The sequence below is a fragment of the Nuphar pumila genome, chromosome 15, assembly GCF_984573655.1.
Source record: "Nuphar pumila chromosome 15, dmNupPumi1.hap1.1, whole genome shotgun sequence".
NCBI classification, from domain to species: Eukaryota; Viridiplantae; Streptophyta; class Magnoliopsida; order Nymphaeales; family Nymphaeaceae; genus Nuphar; species Nuphar pumila.
The window spans coordinates 15,295,733-15,316,229 of record NC_143263.1 but is presented as its reverse complement, the minus strand read 5'-3'; the positions used below and the strand labels follow the sequence as shown (position 1 = coordinate 15,316,229).

Sequence of the window (20,497 nt, the reverse complement as noted above, 5' to 3'; positions counted from 1 at the left end):
ATGGAAAGAAAGGAGATCTTAAGGATATATATTCCATTATCGTGAGACTCCTAAAAAGAGTGAGAATGCTAGCATAAAAGGAGATCTCAAGGATTCTATTCATCATCTAACGAAAGCATTATAGCTATTCTTTAAGACATCATCAACCTCTGCTGCTACTTGTTTTCAGTTAGAGTTGTTCCAAAACTCAATCTAAACTTGTTTTCAGTTTCACAGATTCCCTATATGTATATATACATATATACATATATACATATATATATATATATTATATTTTTATTCCTTGTAAACAATAAATTTTTTATTGTTTTATTTTTGGGTCAACTCAAGTTGACTAGCCGTCAGAGTTGTTCTAACTGCTAGCTGATATGGCCATTAGACTAGTTTGACTAACTCTAACAACTAGATGGCTCTGTCATATGGTGTATATAGGGGATTTCCCCTCATTGTATTGCATGCATGATGCATCTTGCATGCATTTTGTGAGTTAATAAAATATTATTTGTTTTATATTGCGAGCTCTCTTGGTGTGTGGCCTTAGTGGCCTTTGTGAGTGTGTCCACAATGGCTCTTTGTGATTGTCCATTTGGATACTTTGGTGGGCATTTGTTCTCGTTTGGAGGTTCCACTCTCTTTACAAAAAGCTCTCAACTTTTACACTTTTGATTTCAGAATTACGGGCTACTTGTTATCATGTTTGTGTAGCTTATGACTCTTCTGTGATTGTGATCAAGAATCACAGGTTGCTGAGAAAGGTCAATAATCACAGGGTAAAGCAAACATGCCCTAACTTTGGTGGTATTCATTGTTTGCAGCTGCATGATGGTCCTTCATTGGTGGATGGTTTTGTTGTTAAAGTACCCTATTTCTCTGTCTGAAATATGTAGTTGTCATTCTCTTGCCTGTTGCTATGGTGGTGAAACTGGAATTTGAACACAATAGATGGTAAAGTGACCACGTGGATTCTAACATGCTTTTAATTTTGTTCGGCAATATCTATTTGTTTTTTTCATGTACTTGATGATTGCAATGTTGTTTGGACGGTTTTATGTGAATAACTCTTTAAGTGACTTTTCTAATTATTGCTACATGCCATTTTCATTTTTTTAATTGTACAGATCATGATGTCTTGCATTATCATAAACTTGGCACTCTAGCTTAAACACTATTACGATCTGCCTACATTGTCAACCCCTTTTTATGTCTTTTCAATGTTAGTTACTTGTCATTTGAACCTGTTTTGGTTTGGATGAACACAACACGCGAAAGTATTTTTATGTTTTATTATATTCTATGCGGTTGTGTATCTTGATCAATTAGAGCTCTCCTTTTTTGTGTTAATACTTCACTTTTTTCATTTAGGGTCATGTCATAAAGAATCCTAGTACTCAAAGGGCCAAAAGTTTGATCCAAATTCCAAGTGTTCATCGAATCATCATCAGTGGAACTCCTATACAGAACAATCTGAAGGTGTTATCTGTTTCTAATTTAAGTGCTGCTCTCCTCTGAACAGTTTGCTGTCAGTATTCATGTATTATGCTACTTACATATTAGCCCTTACCCCCTCCCCTATTGTCAGGAACTGTGGGCCTTGTTTTACTTCTGCTGTCCCAATGTATTGGGAGATAAAAAAGAGTAAGATCAGATTTCTATGGTTTACTCAATGTTAGATCATTCAATTTCATGTGATTCTTTTATCCATTAATCACAGGTTTAAGGAAAAGTATGAGAATCCAATTCTCCGTGGAAATGATAAAAGTGCTACTGTCAGAGAAAAGTGGGTGGGATCAACAGTTGCAAAGGTATGACCAGACATGTAATGATTCATTTATTTGTGTAATGGTTGGTTGGTGTATGACTCCATGTGTAACACATCTTTCAAGTGGCACACCACTTTTATCATTTTCCTTTTTAACATACAATCTGCCACCCCACATTCCACAAAGCTGGTATTCAGAGAATGCCAAAAACATGTGTTGTTCCTAGACACCACTTTTGAATTTTTGTACAACATATTATGAGTGATCTCTTCATCACAAATGTCACAAAGCTTTTATTATCCTTCTTTTTAATACTTTTGTGTTGGATTAACATGTCTTTTTGAGTTCAAACAGATCATTTTTTTATGTTTCAATATGATTGCTTACTTCCGTTTTTCATGTTTCAAATTTATGATTGTTTACTCTGTTTTGTCCATTGTTAATTATTGTCATCAATCAGCATTCTTTTTTTTTTGCACATGAATAATATGTTGGTGTTTTGTGCTGTCCTCAGGAGTTGAGGGAGAAGATCAAACCATATTTTCTGCGCCGATTGAAAAGTGAAGTTTTCCCTCAAAATGTTGGTACATCTGCAAAAATTTCAAAAAAGGAGGAGATAATTGTATGGCTTAGGCTTACCCAGTGCCAGGTAGTAACCTTGGTCTGATACTTTAATCACGGTACAGTAGATTTATGGACGTGTACTTTTGACGCAAGATTGCTAAGCCTTTTTGTCAGATTTCTCAACCAGTGGGTGCTTGATAACAATGTTTAACCTGCCACTGCCAGTTGACTTGCTGACTTGACCGAGTCAGCTTGGATCGGCCATTTACTAGGTCAACCAATAAACATGCCAAAATACAGACATGACTTGGCCCAGCCATGTGTGTGTGTGTGTGTACACATAAAGTCTATATACGCACATATAATTTTGCATAATATTAAATACTGTAATATATAACATATATACATATATTTATATATGCGTGATATATAAAGTTATGGTAACCCACTAAGGCATAAGTCCACCCTTATTGGCGCGACTCATGAGTCATCGAGTTTTAAACTGTTTTTCTTTTGATATTTACATGGAGAAACCGCCCCCAAGATCAAAGACCTAGCCACGCTGGCTCTGCCTGCTGTATTTACGACTACTGTCCTGGCAACGTAAAACTCTGTGGGCTTACTCCTTGCTCCCAGGGAGTTGCCACACTTCGGTTTGCACAAGGGGTGACACCCATGGGATTTGAACCTAGACCACCTGCCTAGCGGCCTAGGCCCCATCCCACTACGCCAAACCCCTTTGGGGCCATTTTGAACTGCTTGATAAATCTGTTTTCATCTGAACCTCACCTTACAGTAAGAAAAGTTTAGTGTTTCTTATATTATTTCTAATTTCTGCAAAGGTTGATTTTCAATCAAGCCATAACCAGTTATTGTTATTGTTGCAGAGACAACTGTATGAAGCATTTTTAAAGAGCGAGACAGTTTATTCATCAGTACAGGGGTCACCATTAGCTGCTTTGACGGTATCTAACAGTTCTCTTTTTTCTGCTTGCATCATGAAGTCTATAAAAATCAATTTCTACCTTGTGGTACAATCTTCCTTTTTTGTGTGCTCAAAGCTTTTGTGGTCTTCTATGCCTTCATGTTGTGGCATTGCTACAACTGGCACATTGTTTATCTGTGTGCGTGTTACAGAACCAGTGCACTGCACGAGAACATAAAAGAGGAAAGAGATAGTGCCATCAACGATCAAATTTGGGCCCAAACCTTTACCCTCATAATTCTTTTCTTAGGCATTTTAATACTGCTTAATTAAACCAACCATAGGCATCATATTTGTCATATGGGAAGCACTCGTGGTCCTTAGCCTAGCTATGTGAGGTTGTGATTTTTAATTATTTTGCCTTTGTTTGCTAAAGTCATGGCCTTTGACCAAATCTGTACGTATGGATGCATACAACCATATCTACGTTTCTGAAATACATGCATGATGTGTTTCCGTGCACACATGTGTGTGGGTGTGTGGGTGTGTCAGTGTGCTGCATGCCTTCTCACAAAATATTCATAAACAATTTAAATTTTGGGTGCATGTGTGTGTGTAATGAAACAGGATCAATCTCACACACCACAACCCAATAGGGTTCATGCAAGAGGTAAGATGATCACTCACACAACCCAAGTATGGGTTCAAATCACAAAGTGTAATGAAATGAAGTGTGCAATACAATGCCACTAAAGGGCTACAAGGTGCACAATAACAAAGGCCACTAATGGGCACACTCACAAATGCCACAAAGGGCTAGCACAATATGAAAAAATAATACAACTCACAAAAATGAAGAAGCATTCTTAAAATACAATGAGAGGGGATCACCCCTATTTATATACAAATACAAGGGAGAGGAGGTGATCTCAAAAGAGCTGTTGGAGCAAGCTCCAATGGTCATAAATAGAGTTGTTGGAGCTTGCTCCAATGTCTCTTTTGACTAGTCAACCTTGTGTTGACTAGTCAAACTCTAGTTAAAAAAGAGAACTAGAAAAATGTTCCAATTCAAAGTGAACTAGATAAAATAAAATAAAAAGAAAGAAAGATAAAAAATAGAAAATGTATATATATAATATACATATATAATATATATATATATAATACATATACATACTCTCGTATGTACATATATAAATATAAATATAAATATAAATATAAAAAAAAAAAATATATATATATATATATATATATATATAAATAATTTAACACTCCCCCTCAATCTTATGGTGTAACAACTGAAAGTTTGTCTAAAACGAAGTGAAACCTGGGAGCAACAAGAGGTTTGATGAAGAAATATGCTAGCTGGTATTATGAAGTAATATAAGGCAGATCAATAGTCCCATGTAGATGCTTTTCTCGAACATAGTGACAATCCATTTCTATATGCTTAGTGCATTCGTGAAAAATGTAGTTACTGACAATGTAAATTACACTTTTGTTGTCATAGCACATGCGTGATGCTTTGATGACTTGAACTCCCATATCTGCCAGCAATCTCCTGAGCTAGACCACCTTCATCGTGGTGGTTGCCATGACCCAATACTCAGCATCAGTTGATGAAAGTGAAACCTTCTGTTGCTTTTTGCATCACCATAAAATCAAAGATTCATCTAGAAAAACACAAAAATCAGTAGTTTAGTGTGTTATTTGTATCACTTCCCCAGTCAGCATCAACATAAGCAATTAAATCAAATGTAGAAGCAGACAAAAAGAGGCCTCGAGAAAGAGAGGTCTTAATATATATAATAATACGCAAGACTGCTCTCATATAAACAAAAGTGAAAGCGTGCTTAAAGTGACTAGCTATGTGTAAAGTGTGTGCTATATTAAGTCTAGTAACTTTTAGAAATTGCAAAATATTTTCAAAATTTCCTACTATTATTTCAAGAGATGTATCATTAGCTATAATAACATTTGACACGCTTAAGTTACTATGATATTAAGATAAAATATTACTATTTGGGGTCATATGAAAAGAAGAACCAGTTGATGCCTCATTTGAAGAAGACGCCTCTTTGAGTAGTCGTTGGAGAATTTCCATTAGTTGAGACATAGATATGGGTGCATCATGAACCTTGTCATTGGATTCTTGAGGAGAGCCAACCAAAACCACCTTCTTTTCTTCCCTTCTTCTTTACTTTGGACATTGAGGTATAATATGACTCGATTCATGACAATGATGACATATAATCTTTTTCTTGTCATACTCATTGCTTTGCTTCCAATAAGACTTATTTTCATACTCATTTACTTGTTTCTATTTAGGTGGTTTATAAGTGCACATGCAATTGCCCAGTCTAGAGGCGGCAAGAATGGAGTCATCTTCATTCTTCAAAGTATGCCCTTTAAGCCTATTCTCCTCCATCGAGGTGGTTTATACTTGTGCATGTAAAATACCCTTGCAGCATAAAACAATTACAATATTGACAAACATAAGTCCAAGGACCAAACTACACTTAATAAAGGCATAAAGGCCGTCACTTATACGCTGCTATACTTAACAATCCCCTCAAACTGTGCATAGGTTAATGCCATGGACAATTTGCTTTTAAGCATCCAATGACGGGACAAAGGCAATGGTTTGGTGAAAAGATTTGCTACTTGATTTTCTCTAGCAACAAACGGTTGTATCTTCTTATCTTCCACTCTTTATCGAACGAAATGTTGATCCAACTGAACATGCTTCATCTTACCATGTTGGATATGATTAGTAGCAATAGCCAAAGCACTATGATTATCACAATATATAAGTGATTTATCTATCTGTTTTCTACAAACTTCGCTTGTGTATAACTGTTTAGTTATACACTGCCGGTCCCAAGCCCGGATAAAGGAGGAGGGTTGTGGTAGGCCAGTGACAACCAACATAAAAACTTAGTCATACTCTATGAATATGAACCAATATGAGAATTTCGTTGGGGCGTTCTATACTGAGCGACACATTGTACTCTATAGGCCCGGAGGCAGTGATAAATGGGCAAGGGTTGCTAGGTCATCGCCCAGAAGCGACGCATCACACCGGCGCCCGGGTGTGGTGTCAAATAGGCAAGGGTTCCCTCACTTTGTTGGACGGGTGGGGGTAAAAAAGATAGTCCAAGACCATAAAATTAGGTTAGCCACCTGGAACATAGGGTCTTTAACTGGTAAGTTGGTAGAGTTAGTAGATGTTATGTGTAGGAGAAAGATTGATATTTTATGTCTACAAGAGACCAAATGGGTAGGTGAGAAAGCAAAAGTGATAGAACCTTGGGGATATAAGATTTGGTATACAAGAATAAATAAGAATAGGAATGGAGTAGGGATTGTTATGAGTCGTGAGATAATGTAGTTGAGGTCCGTAGGAAGGGTGATAGGATTTTACTTATTAAATTAGTATTAGGTACATATATTATTAGTGTTTATGCACCTCAAATAGGTTTAGATGATTTCATTAAGCGTCAATTTTGGAAAGATTTAGATGGAGTATTACAATGGATATCTTATGAAGAAAAGCTTTTCATCGACGGTGACCTTAATGGACATGTAGGCATTAGTAGGGATGAATTTGAGAGTATCCATGGAGGCTATGGTATAGGAGAAAGAAACGAAAGTGGAGAAAGGATTTTAGATTTTGGTTTGTCCTATGATATGATCTTAGCAAACACTTGATTTAGGAAGAGGGAGTCTCACCTAGTAACATTTAAAAGTGGGGTTAATACGAATCAGATAGACATTTTTCTACTTAGAAAGAGAGATAGGGGTTGTTGCATCGATTGTAAGGTTATACCGGGAGAAAGTGTAGCTACACAATATAGAGTCTTAATTTTAGATCTTAGAATTAGACAATGCCGCAAAAGGGATAGACATATGATAGATTCTAGAATTAAGTGGTGGGCACTGAAAGGAGCTAAACAAGGAATGTTTATAGAGAAGGTAGTTAAGGAAGCTGATTGATATCTCGAGGATGATTCAGAATCAATGTGGAATAAGATAGCGGGTGGCATGAGAAAGGTGGCTAAGGAGGTATTGGGTGAGTCTAAAGGCGGTGTATCGCTAGGTAAGGATACATCATGGTGGAACGAGGATGTCAAATTAGCTATTAAGGTTAAAAGAGAGTGTTACAGAAATGTAAGAGTCGTGATAATGAGAATTTGGAGAAGTGTATGATAGCAAAGAAGGAAGCTAAAAAAGTAGTTCGAAACGCGAGGGATAAGGTATATAAGGAGGTTTATGACAAGTTGGATACCAAAGAGGGCGAGAAGGATATTTATAGCTTGCAAAGATGAGAGATAGGAAATCGAGGGATCTGGGTATGGTTAGATGTATCAAAGATGAAACTCAAAGGGTTTTAGTCAAAGATGAGGAGATTAAGGAGAGATGGAAAAATTATTTTGATAAGCTTTTTAATGGAAGTCATGCTCAGGATCATGTGGAAGACCCAGAATGATTTTCTTTTTTGGTTCATATCGCCGACCTCAATTGTTTTGGGATGAAGGCGTAGTTGTTGTTGTATCTATCTGTTATCTCAAAGCATTAAGAAGGTGCCATATCCATACAATTTCAGCTATAACAGTTGCCATGGCCCTATATTTAGCCTTAGTGCTTGACCTCACCACCGTCCTTTGTCGCTTGCTGGACCAAAAAACTTGTGCTCTGTTTGGGAGCCGTAGTTGACAACGGCGATGGAAGATTCATGAAATCCTCAACATCTCCATCAATTGGGAACACCGCTTTGGGAGTGGAGACGTAGTTGAGAGCAATATTGGGAGGCGAGACTGCGTTAAAAATTAGTGGACTTCAACAGCGTCCTTGAAAGGACATCGTTGCCAAATTCACTGATTTGGTCACCCCTATCATCGTCCCTCTCAACAACGGCTCCCAAACAAAGCCTAAATGTTTTGCCAAGAATACTACATAGCTCGTGACCTATGTCACAGGGATTCGGCTGGCAGGGTGCCGCACCCGCGTCGACGCGACTCGACGCGGGTGTGGCACCGGGTGCGGTCAACCCGATCCTGGGTGCGTTAACCACACCCAGGATCATTTAGGTCCATTTTTTTTGGATTTTTTTTTTTTAAAAAAAATTGCCCTATGAAATGGGCTGCAAATTTAAAAAAAAAAAAAATCTGCTGACAGCTGCTGACTTTTCAATGATGGTGGTAGCCTTGCTTGTGCTACTGCTGACAGCTGCTGTCAGCTCCTGACTTTTCAATGATGGTGGTAGCCTTGCTTGTGCTATCGTGCAACTGTATATAAAATGAAATTTGAAAAAACCCGCTCCCCGCCCCCCTTTATATATATATTTACATTTTTTCCCCTGCCGCACCCCCGCACCCAGTTTTTTTGGAAGTGCCGAATCCCCGCACCCGCACCCATGTGACATAGCTCGTGACTGATCTTCTTGTTGAGGGATTCCTTGCCGAATTTGCATCTGAATATGAAATAACTATGAGATTCATCTGATAAATGTGATTTATGGGCTTGGAATATACAAGACCATTGGTGATTATGCCTTTAATCTATCTAAGAATTCTTTTAACATCATGCATATGACTATGCCTAGGAGCATATATACAGTTATAAACTGTGATTCGCTGTTAACGACAGAGACTAGATTCGAGTGCGTAAAGGTAAAATATTGAAGAGCTCCTACTATGCTTTTCAATCTTTCTAGAGAATCAAGCAAAACATCACTTTCACTTTCTTCATGCAGTTTTGTATTCATCACCATTTTATCTTTGTAGGCTTGCATTCTGACATGCCACTCTGCTGTAAAAGGTCTTGAGCATATTTAGTCTTAATGAGAACCAAAGAATTAGCTGTCCTATCCACCTGAGCGCCAAGAAAATATTTGAGAACACCAAGATCTTTCATGTGAAATTTATCATGCAAGAGGCTCTTAAACTTTGAATACGAGATAAACTACTTCCTATAATGATTATATAATTGATGTAGACAAGGTTCAACATTATATCATAGTCATCAAAATGAGTAAATAAAGTATAATCACATTGAGTTTGTGTAAAGGTAATGAATCTCATCGCTGTGCTAAAAGTTTCAAACCATGACGTGGAGGCTTGCTTCAATCCATAAATAGCCTTCCAGATTTTCCAGAGTTGCAACTTTGGGAGACATGCACTGGAATAATTTGAGGAAGAAGAAAGTAGAGTTGGAATCAATGGGTCGTTCCTCTCTAATGACTTGAGGAGATGCCCTATATGCTTTTATATATTTTACCAATGTACAAAAATACCCTTGCAGCAGAATACAGTTACAATGCTGACAAACATAAGTTTAGAGGACCAAACTACCCTTGACAATACAAATAAAGACAGACATAAAGGACGTCACATATATGCTGCCATACTTAACCCGTGTGGGTCATTTTTCTTAGAAAAATTAATGAATCTTAATGTTCTTGTCTACTAGACTATACCTCATCATGCTTGGTTTCTTAATCATATTTATGTGCATGTGTGTCCATATCATAGTGACACAACGTTTTTCTTCAGTAAATACCAGCAGCCAAATTCTTATGGGAAAATGGATTTTTTATTTTTCTTGTGTTTTGTTGGACAATAATGCAAAAAATTAAATTAATAAAGATAAAAACAATTAATTATTTTTTACTCAGAAAAAGTTAAAAATAAAAAATAGTTTCTGGTGATTTATTAAAAAATATTGGCCAGCCAAATTCTCATGTTTTTTCACTTTTTTTTTTGAAAAGAGTTGATATTTGTCATTATGGTTAATATATGTATTTATATGTATGTGCTTGTGCAGACTCATCACAGTTTTAATGGAATTACCTTTTAAAACAATCTAGAAAATGAAATTTATTGAAAGGAGGTTGTTTACCAAATTTAACAATAAAACTTTGTAATGCATGAAAGATCATTAAATTGAGAAAATAATCCAATAGATCTTTCTTTTTCACAATACGGAATCTATTATCAATTATTTAGTTTACTAGATTTACTTACTACTTGCCTGCTTAAGGGGAATATTTAACTTTGAGACATTCAAAACAAAAGTTACCCAAAATCTGTCACATGAGTACGGGTACAGAGGGTACGACACGACAATTCCAAAAAATGTGGGTACGGGGGCATGACGGTATATAATATATATATTAAATATTATATAATATAAAATAAATTCCAAAAATCAAAATCTATTATTCCAACACGACAACATAAATTAATTTAACATTTAAACAATTAACATTTAACAACCAACTAAACTAGTAACAAAACAGGCTAACAACTTTTATTCAAAGAATAAAAATTCAATAACCAGTAAAGCTACAACTACAACTAACAAATTAACATTTAAGATACAAGTTATAACAAACTAATACCAATTTCAGATAAATAGATAATAGACATTAATACCTAACAATTAGCACTTAGCAAACAAAACTATAGAATGAGAAATAGAGAAATATATATATATATATATATATATATATATATATAGAGAGAGAGAGAGAGAGAGAGAGAGAGAGAGAGAGAGAGAGAGAGAGAGAGAGAGAGGGGGGTCTTTAAAAAAAACCAACATGGTTAGGGTTTTTTTGACCCGTCCCGCCGCAGTGCGGGACCTGATCCGCGGCGTACCCGCACTACGTCCGGTGTCGACACGGGTATGACAGCCTAAATGGAGTGTTCATGTTACATAGCTCAAAATTAAAAACTCTATTTTAAAAATATCTGGATTGAAATCAATTGCTTACACAAAATTAATTTATGCAAGCTTAATCCTAATTCACAAAAATTATAATTTCTCACGAAGCTAATTTAAGAAAATTTAGTTCTAATTATAGAAAATTATATTAATTACTTGATGATCGTAGAAATCCTTGGACCATCCTTTAGAGTTGAGCCCTATGTCACATGGATATGACTGAAGATATGGGGGTACAACCATTTTTCTGAACTTTTCAATGTAATTAATATACACGGGGATACATAACATGAGTCAAAATGGAGTACCCGTGTGACATAGCTTGCTCCTCTACTCCCTGTTTTTTTTTATCTCTCTTTCTTTACTTTTCTTGCCCTTTTTAGCGGTATTTGTAGAGAAGGTATGCCACATAAGAGGTGCCTATGGTGGTTATATAATAGTTTATTATTATTATTTTAATAATTACTCTTTAGTCATCGGTTTCACAATTTATTTACATGGAATGCTCCATTTATATTTATTTTATTTTTGATCTCTATTCATCTAAGATTTTACATGTAAATAAGCAAATAATCTGCTTAATCCATTAAAATTAAAATTCTTAAAAATAAAAATCAATTCCAAAGTGTCTATGACTCTATATAGATTCTAGAATTCTATGAATTAATCCAAGATTAGACATCTCTAAAGCTTAAGCATTTCTTTGAATTCAAATTTTGCATTTCTATTTTAATATATTACTACTTTGTTTAAAATATTCAAGAGAATTTTTCATAATTTGGTTCATAGTCATCAGCATCGTCAAATTTTTTGAAAATATCGTGATATTATTGGCAATTTCAGGTTAGCTGATAAGATCGACAAAATATCATTGTATTTTCAAAATATCGCTGGAATTCAAAATATCACCATGTTATCATGATAATTTTTCAACATTTTTGAAAAAATCTTATTTTTATATATTTTAAGCTTAATTTTTTGTTTTTGTTTTTGTTTATTTTAAAAGCTTTTCAAACTTATTTCCTTATACTTTTGCAAAAAAATTGATTCGAAACCTGTTATTTTCTTATCTTTTTTATTTATTATTATTATTATTATTATTTTTTTAAATTTTAAATCTCCCCAGATTTTTCTGAGGAAAACCACTTATTTAAAAAAACTCTGAGTAAAACCCTTGGTGAGAAATTACTTTGGGACAAATAAGGATCTTTTATAACATTGGGGCAAACAGGGGCATTGGTTTGATTTTTACAAAAACTACTATAATTATAGTATACACTGGGGCCTATAATTGGATCCAATTAAGGTGTTATATTACAGGTTGAAGCCAGAAAGTTTGATTTTTTTAATCGTGAAATTTTGGTGCAGTATGGACTATTAATTCTTAAAGCTCTTCAAGGGCCTGCTTATGCAACACAATTGGATGACCAAAAACATGTTTTCGCTATATGAAACATGTGGATAATATCTGTGGGATGAATACATAAAAAGTTCAGGAAAAAAAGATGGTGCATACTAGCTGGAGTAGCCAATATTTTCCAACATGTATGTGTGAATAATTGTTTTATAAATGCTTCGCGATTATAGAGTATGATGTAGCTTGAGATTCAGTAAGCTGCTCATAAATTTTGTGTAAAATTGTCTTATAGAAAAGTTTACTAGCGAATGTTTAATATTTTTCACTTTTGCAATGCAATAGGTCTTGAAAAAGATATGTGATCATCCATCTCTTTTGACAAAAAAGGCGGCCGATGATGTGTTGGAAGGGATTGACAAATTGCTTGATGGGAATGATCATGCTGCTATGGAAGACATGGTGATGAATATTACAAGAGTCTCTTCAGATGATGCACCACGACGTCCTGATGATGTCTCATGCAAGATAAAATTTCTAATGTCTTTGTTGGTATACATATTGACTTCATTGCTTGTCATTTCTGGTTGCTTTCTCTTGTCAGCACTATATCTGTTCTACTAATTTTTGTGCAGGTAAACTTAATTGAGGAAGATCATAAGGTTCTGGTATTTTCTCAGACATGTAAAATGTTAAATATCATCCAGGTATGCTTGTGGCATTGTTTAGTTTCTTTTTTGAAAATTTTTATGACCATGTAATCATAAGAAGAATGCAAGCCCCTGCATTGCATTCATCTCTTTGCAAATGTAATTAATTAGTTTTTCTTAGATGCGCCAATCTGTTTTGATTTTCCATTTAATCTGAATGACCATAACTTGATCACTTTTTAACCAACATGCAAAAAATTAAATTGCCCGTCCAGCTCCATAAACTCATTCTTTTGTTAAAGCAAGTCTGAATCATCATCTATGCTGAATTCAGCTTGTACAACATTCCTATTTAAACTTTTTGTCTAAGGTCAACTCTTTGGAAAAAATGAACCAGAGACAGTTTCTTGACATTTACTGCATAAACCTGGTTAACCATGATGAAGTATCACAGCTTAAAGGTGGAAGAGAAATGGAATAACTCCTTAAAAGTCTTATGGCTAAGGTTGTGTCAATTAGATCCTTTCACATCTTGCACAGAATATGGTAAAAGGCCACCTGGATGTTGAAACTAATTGCAAATGACTACTGGACTCTAGCATATATAAGTTTCTACAAGTCTTTGTTATCCTTGCAGGTCTCATTTTTCATGTCTAAAACTTTCTCAGTTAAAGTCTTTTACAACCTAACATTACTGGTCTTTTCTGTGTTTAAGTGCTCATTTTACTTTCTTATGAGGTCACTGCCCCTCTCTCTGACTTAGCCATGTCAACAACGTTCAAGGTTTGTTGAATATGTAATCATTGATGACTTGATTATGGTACATCATTTGCCCCTTAAACACAATTTTTTTGTGTGTACCTTATGTTGATGTCATTGAACTGAACTTTACACACATTTGTGTGTACCTGATCCTTATAAGCATCACTGAGTTTTCCACAGAATGGTGCTCTTACAGATTGCTTTAATGTGCAAGCACTTTTTAGTTTTGAAACACTCTTAATGGTATATCTAGGTGGCTGTAACCTATAAACTTCTCCTAGAAGATCACTATGGAAGGTGTTCATTATTTCAAATTGATACAAAAGACTTATCAGCCTACTGAAGTGAAGAGATCCTGAACTGAATTCTACTTCAGCTCCAGCAAATGTTTCAAAATATTATATCATTTCACTATATAATTTGCAAATAGTCATGCCTGGTGTCTCTTGATGGATTCATGTCTGAAAGGACATATATAGAGGCCTATGCAACACAGATGCTTTAAAATTGTCCAGCGTACTGGTCAAAGCTGATACTTCTGGATGCTCTATAAACATTCATATTGTCTACATTTTTTGCATGGTATGTTTTTTCAAATATTTTACCAATTTTCGTACATATTTTAGCACAACCCTGCGTATGTATTAAACATATTATATCACAAATGTTATATGTGCATGTGTGTGCAATATACACAATCGTGCCACACCCTTGCACCCTTCTTTTTATAAGAGCCGCTATTCTACCAGCATATAAATATTATTCATGTGTGTGCAATATACACAACTGAGCCAGACCCTTGTGAACTTCTTTCTAAAACACCATGATCTACTAGCTATGCCTGTTAGGGATAGCATGTTGGATATAGTTAAAAAAAATAAAAAAAAAGTTTTGGATCCAACCCGGATCTAGGTCTTTACACCCTCCCTCGCGATCTATTTAAACCCCCTGCACGGGGTTTTCTTTTATAAAAACACGATCCCTCTCCCCTCTCTCGACTCGACCCTGAACCTGACGCCTCCTTGCTCACCCCGAGCTTTCCCTCTTCCTCTCGCAGGCGCACCGACACACCTCGCTGGAGCCCTCCCGACAGCCCTCAAGTATGCTGCTCCCCCCCCCCCCCCCCACTCTCTCTCTCGGTGGTAGCGGCACCACCTGGTGCCGCCTCCTTGCCAGAAGCAGGCCCTTCCTTTCCTGTTTCCCCGAAGACAGCAGTAGCCGAACAACTACTGCTCCCTCTCTCTTCCCTCCCCTTCTCTTCTACTTTTACGGTAGGCAGGCCAGAGTCACCTGCGAGGGTGGCTCTGGCTCGCCTAAAGGGATTGTGCCGATCACCCTTCTCCTCCTTTTTTCTCAGCAGCAGCCGTAAGCTGCTGATGCTACCTTACCGGGATAGCCGACAGGGGGTGTCGACTACCCTGTCGCACCCCTTTGTGCTCCCCTCTCAACCGAGCTGAGCCCTGACAGGGGCAGCTGCTGCAACACCCTCTTCCTTCTCTTTTCTCAGCAGCAGCCGTAGGCTGCAGCTACTTTTTTGAGACAGCCAACAGGGGGTGTCGACTCCCCTGTCGCGACACGAGGCACTGCCAACCAGTCGGGTTGTTTGGGAATACAACCCTAATCAGGGGCGCCAAAGAGGGTGAGAGCCTTGTCGTGTCCGGACCCTGTCGCTCCCTTATAGCTCCTTGTCAGCCTCCACCTTGCTGTCACAAGATTGAGACCAGGCCACAAAGCCCACTCCCTCCCGTTGGTCGCGTAGCCAGTTGAGCTATGCTTGGCTAGAACCGAGCTAAGCTCGGTCTCCACTTTCAGACTGAGCCGACTCAGTTAGCAAACTGAGCCTAGCTCAATCAAGCTTTACCCCCCGCTTCTTGTACCGAGCTTGGCTTGGTCCAGTCGGCTCGAAATGAGTTCAGGTTTGACCCCTGCGATGCAATCATCGTCACGTTAAAGTTTTAACACCATTCTTTATGCAACACAACATAATCTTTTTAGCGCTCCACGCCGGCACAGTGGAAGCGACACACTTACCATGGCATGAGTCCTTAAAAACCTATGCTTAGAATCGTCAGCGAGTCTGGCCATCTCTAAGGTAGGAGAAAGTTGCATACGAGGACAAATGACAAAATACTTCCAACTTTTATATATATATATATATATATGATTTTAACTCAAGGACGCAATTTTGCATATTCTTATTCATTTAAAATTTATGTTATTTACTTTGCCGCTATGCTGTTATGTGCACATGCTACTGTTTACGCAATTTATTTAGTCGATGTACGGTTTCGTATATCGTACGTCGCTTAAGCTATTTATTTAGCTCAATGTGTGGTTTTGCATATCGGGCCTTGTTTTATGTCTTTTACTTTGCTGTCGTGCTTTAATATACATAGGCTTACGTTTTACTATATATATATTCTATATACCAGAGTTACCGGAAGTGCCTAGGCATATGGGGAAGTGTGCTTTCTCGAAGCACGTTTCAGAAGTGTGAAACGTCGCGCTTCCGAAACGTGCAGGGAAGCGTTTCCCTTTTTTTGGGAAGCATGCTTTACTTTTATGGCAAACACGCTTCCTATAAATGGGAAGCAAGCTTCCCCCTCACTTTCCCTATTTTTTATTTTTTTCTCTTTTTTTGCTTTCCCTCGCTTCCTAGGTCGCTTCTGGTTCGCTTACGAGACGGTTCATGATTCACTTCTAAGTCGTCCCACGCTTCCTAAAATTTTGAAAGTGCCTCGCTTCCCGCTCCCGCTTTTCGTATCGCTTCTCGCTCCTGCTTTCTCGACTAACAACCATGCTATATATATATGACTTTATAAGGTACGCGTACTCCAGCCTACTTCAGATTATGACTACATTTAAAGACGCAGATTTGCGCATTCTCGCTTAGTCTATTTTTAAAAGGTTTTCACATGTGAAAATTTAAAGCTCGTATTATTCATTGTCTTGAAAAACAAAACAAGTATTTGGCGTTTGAGTTTTCACAATCTAGTCTTTCCCTCAAACCTGCGTAACGAAAAGGCTTCGACTACGTAGCCCTAAGTGGTATGTACGTTCGGTCCTTTGTTTTGGTATTCGAAATGACTCAGATATTCCTAGCCTAAAGCACGAGACTATGAAAATTTTTAAATGATATTGGTGTTTTTTTGTGAAAAACCGATATCCCTTTCATCGTGGTGGGACTATCATACATGCACAACATGTTAGTACTACGATGATTGGATGAGAGGTTTATGGTAACTTCGTACTGTGAAATTGTGCGATGATTAAAAGAAAGTCACATAAATGGTGATGATTCAACTTTATAGGCAAGATTCTTGATTTGGTTTGAAAGACTAGAGTGTGTAGAATGGGTCGTCAAATAAAAACAGAATCGTACATGCCCATTCGTCTCTTTGGTTTCGTCAAGGGAGAGGATGAGATGATACAAAAACTCTGATGGAAAAATTATTAACAACTACGCTTTTCGAGTAGCAATTGACTCGGTGTCCCCGGTCATCGGAGTGAGGGGATGGGGCTATCAAAAATTATCGTAGGTGGTAGATTCCATGGACTTCTGCAGAAGTTTGGATGCATCCCTTGTCATGTATGCCTCTGGGGAATTCTCTATCGGTTACTGGCTGTCCCCTTAGGAGTGAATTTAGTTAGTTATCCGGGGTATCAAAATACATAGAATAACAAACCCCTTGATAGTCTCAATTGTTTCTACGTTTCTCCTGTGCGTACTCTCAGGATAGTTAATATCGAAACAAGATTATCATGATCATTTTGCTTATTCTGAACTACACATATCACGAAAGGAACAACGTATATGTTAGTCTTGTTCTGAATTTTGATATCTATACACTTACCATATTTCTATAAGTTTGACCCGTTTTATGGGGTATTGTGATCATCGCAAAAAAAATTCCTCTTGGTTCCTCTCTTTTCCTTTCTAACCTCTATTTCTCTTTTTAAAGGAGAAAATAAAAGACAGAAAAAGAAGAGAGAAGAGAGAAGAAAAGAAGAGAGAGATGAACTCTTTTGCGAAGGTCTCACTTGACCTTAATTTTGAAAATATTTTGAAAGATTACTCGCCTCCGTTTTTAAAATATTTGTGGGAAAAAGGGAGATGGGGTTCGCTCGTCGGTACGAGGTTCGATCGTTCCTGGCGCCTTTACCAGGGGTAATCAAACCAAGGATCAAATTTATTCCTTTTTACTTTGCCTAAATATTATCTAAGAATTTATCCTAAGTCTAAAATGCACAAAGAATCATGCTTGTGTAATGCAAATGCAAAAATGTATGCTTTTGAGAAAACACTTTTGAAAAATTGAGATTCTCCAAGTGATTCTGAAATGAATGTGATAATGGAGTGAAGAAATGATTTTTGAAAGTTGAATCTAACTTAGAACTTGAGATAGATCTGAAAAGATATTTGGAATTCTAAGTCTTGAAATAATCAGAGTTGGGAAAATAAATCTTGATTTGAAAAGAATGAGGAGAAAGGGGAATTTTGAAGCTGAGGTAGGAAAAGAAAATGATGTTTCAAAGTCAAAATGGACTTTGAATTTGAATTTTGAATCTGAATTTCGAAGTGGAGATGGAATTTTGTAATGAAATTGAATTCCAGATTTAAAGTTCGAAATCAGAATGAAGCTTGGATTTAAGAAATCCAAATGGAATTTGAAAATAGAATTGGATTTAAGAAATCTAGATGGGATCTGAAAATGGAGTTGGTTTTGAAATATGAAAATCAAGATAGAATTGGATTTGAAATATGGAATTGGGAGTAGAATTGGTTTTGAAATCCCAAATGTAATTTGAATCCGAAGTCTGAATCCTAAATCGAATTGGATCCGAAGTCTGGGATCCAAGATGGAGTTGTATCCGAAATCCTAAATGGGATTAAATCTAAATTCTGGAACCCTAAATGAAATTAGATTCGAAGTTTGGAATCCAAAATGGAGTTGAATCCGAAATCTGGAATCCTAAATGAAATTGGATTTTGAAAATCCAAAATGGGACTTTGAAAATCCAAAATGGGACTTTGAAGATGGATCTGGATTTTGGAAATCCAGATTTGAATTTAAAAGCAGGCTTTAATTTTTACGGAAAAATCAGATTTTGAGATTCAGAATCAATCTTAAAACATTGATTTTGAGTTGAGAATCAAGACTCAATCTTTGGATAGAACTTTGGAGAGTTTGAAAAATAAAGAGTAAACTTTATTTTAAACTTGTGTTTTTGAAATCAAGAGATGAATCTGGGAACTTCAAAGTTTAGATTGAACTTTGAGATTTGATCTGAGATGTTGAATTGAGTTTGAAATTGAATCCTGAAAATGAATTTGGAACTCCAAAGTTGAATTGAACTTTGAAATTTGATTTGAGTTGGATTTTGAATATTAATAATGAATTCGAAATTTCAAAGTCAAATTGGACTTTGAAAATTGAATTTTGAATTTTGAAATGAGATAAAATTGATTTTGAATTCATAGATAAGAATTGATTTGAAAAATGAAGAAGGTATTTGAAGAATTATCTCGAAATCACTTGGATTTTGAAAAAGAATGATGCAATTCTATCCTAAATGATGAATGAATTAAAAGAATTTAAAATTGGATTTTGAAAAGCATATTTCATTTTTTTAAATGAATTGAAATAAGATTGAAAATATAATACATTCCTAACTATGGTCATTGAATGTTTTATATAATAATCTGGATTTAAATTCGCATGAAGAATAAAATACATTTTTTGGTGCCTTTATAGAGTTTAAAATGAAATTAACTCTCAATATATCCTGACTATGACCATTGATATATATTTTGGACTGATTTTAAGTTAAACTCTGATAAAGAAGAAAAATATAAAAAAAATGATGATTTTTGAAAAGGGATCCAGTGTGGATCCAATGTTATTCGATTAAACATGAAAATCCTAAGTTTTGTTCACACCTTGACTATGGCCATTGATGCAAATCGTCAACTTAGGATTTAAATCACCTTTTATTAGAATGGTGTACGTGCCATTCATGTTTCCATTCGTGAATTTTTGAAATAAAAGAGAAAATTAATATGAAACAAGTAATATTTATGTGCTCATACATTCTAATCTAATACAAAAAATGTAAAATTCTCATTAACCACTAGCTATTACAACTTTGAATTGGATTAAAATTAAAATTTCCTAAACTAAAGGGGTGAATGACCTTTTCTACATAATTCCTGCAAAATCTCAAGTTAGAACAAATAATATGGAGAAGGAATATCATATGGGAAAACTAACATGCATGTGTATGTCTAAGGGATAAATGGGGAACATGTATATCTGAAATGCATGGATAACATTTTAAATTGATGAAAAATGGATATGATAATACCTATGTGGCATGCTAAACTATTGACAAAATATATATATCTATTGAAGGTATATGCACATTAATTCCTAAGTTAATGAAAAACATACTTGGGAAGATGTATATGATAGTATATGCATGTAGGTGGGAGACAGTAGATAGGTAGCTGTGAAGGGTTGTAATGGAGTGGCTGGAAGTGGCAGAGAAATAGTGTATGTTGAATGAAGCGATGGTGCAGGGACTGGTGGCAGCAGGGTGGTAGGTACCGATGATGAAAGTGACATTGTATAGGTGATATGGTATATGAGTGGGTATGAGGTGTTAAGTATGGTAAGTGGTACAAGGGGTATGCTGGACAGCAAGTGGAGTAAAAGTCTGTGGTTGTAACAGGGTAGTTGTTTGAAGAGCTGGGAAT

At 36.1% G+C, this 20,497-nt stretch overlaps 1 protein-coding gene across 2 annotated transcripts in view; it reads left to right on the top strand.

The window, feature by feature from the left end:
* The window catches only part of CHR24 (chromatin remodeling 24), a 118,724-nt gene that overhangs the window by 19,607 nt on the left and 78,620 nt on the right, over positions 1 to 20,497 (top strand). For both annotated transcript variants that reach the window (XM_089988383.1, XM_089988384.1), the window contains 7 exons: positions 1,363 to 1,470; positions 1,580 to 1,635; positions 1,712 to 1,802; positions 2,275 to 2,409; positions 3,212 to 3,289; positions 12,674 to 12,880; positions 12,964 to 13,035. In XM_089988383.1, coding sequence (XP_089844509.1) covers positions 1,363 to 1,470; positions 1,580 to 1,635; positions 1,712 to 1,802; positions 2,275 to 2,409; positions 3,212 to 3,289; positions 12,674 to 12,880; positions 12,964 to 13,035 — 747 coding nt within the window. The remainder of the gene's footprint in view (positions 1 to 1,362; positions 1,471 to 1,579; positions 1,636 to 1,711; positions 1,803 to 2,274; positions 2,410 to 3,211; positions 3,290 to 12,673; positions 12,881 to 12,963; positions 13,036 to 20,497) is intronic.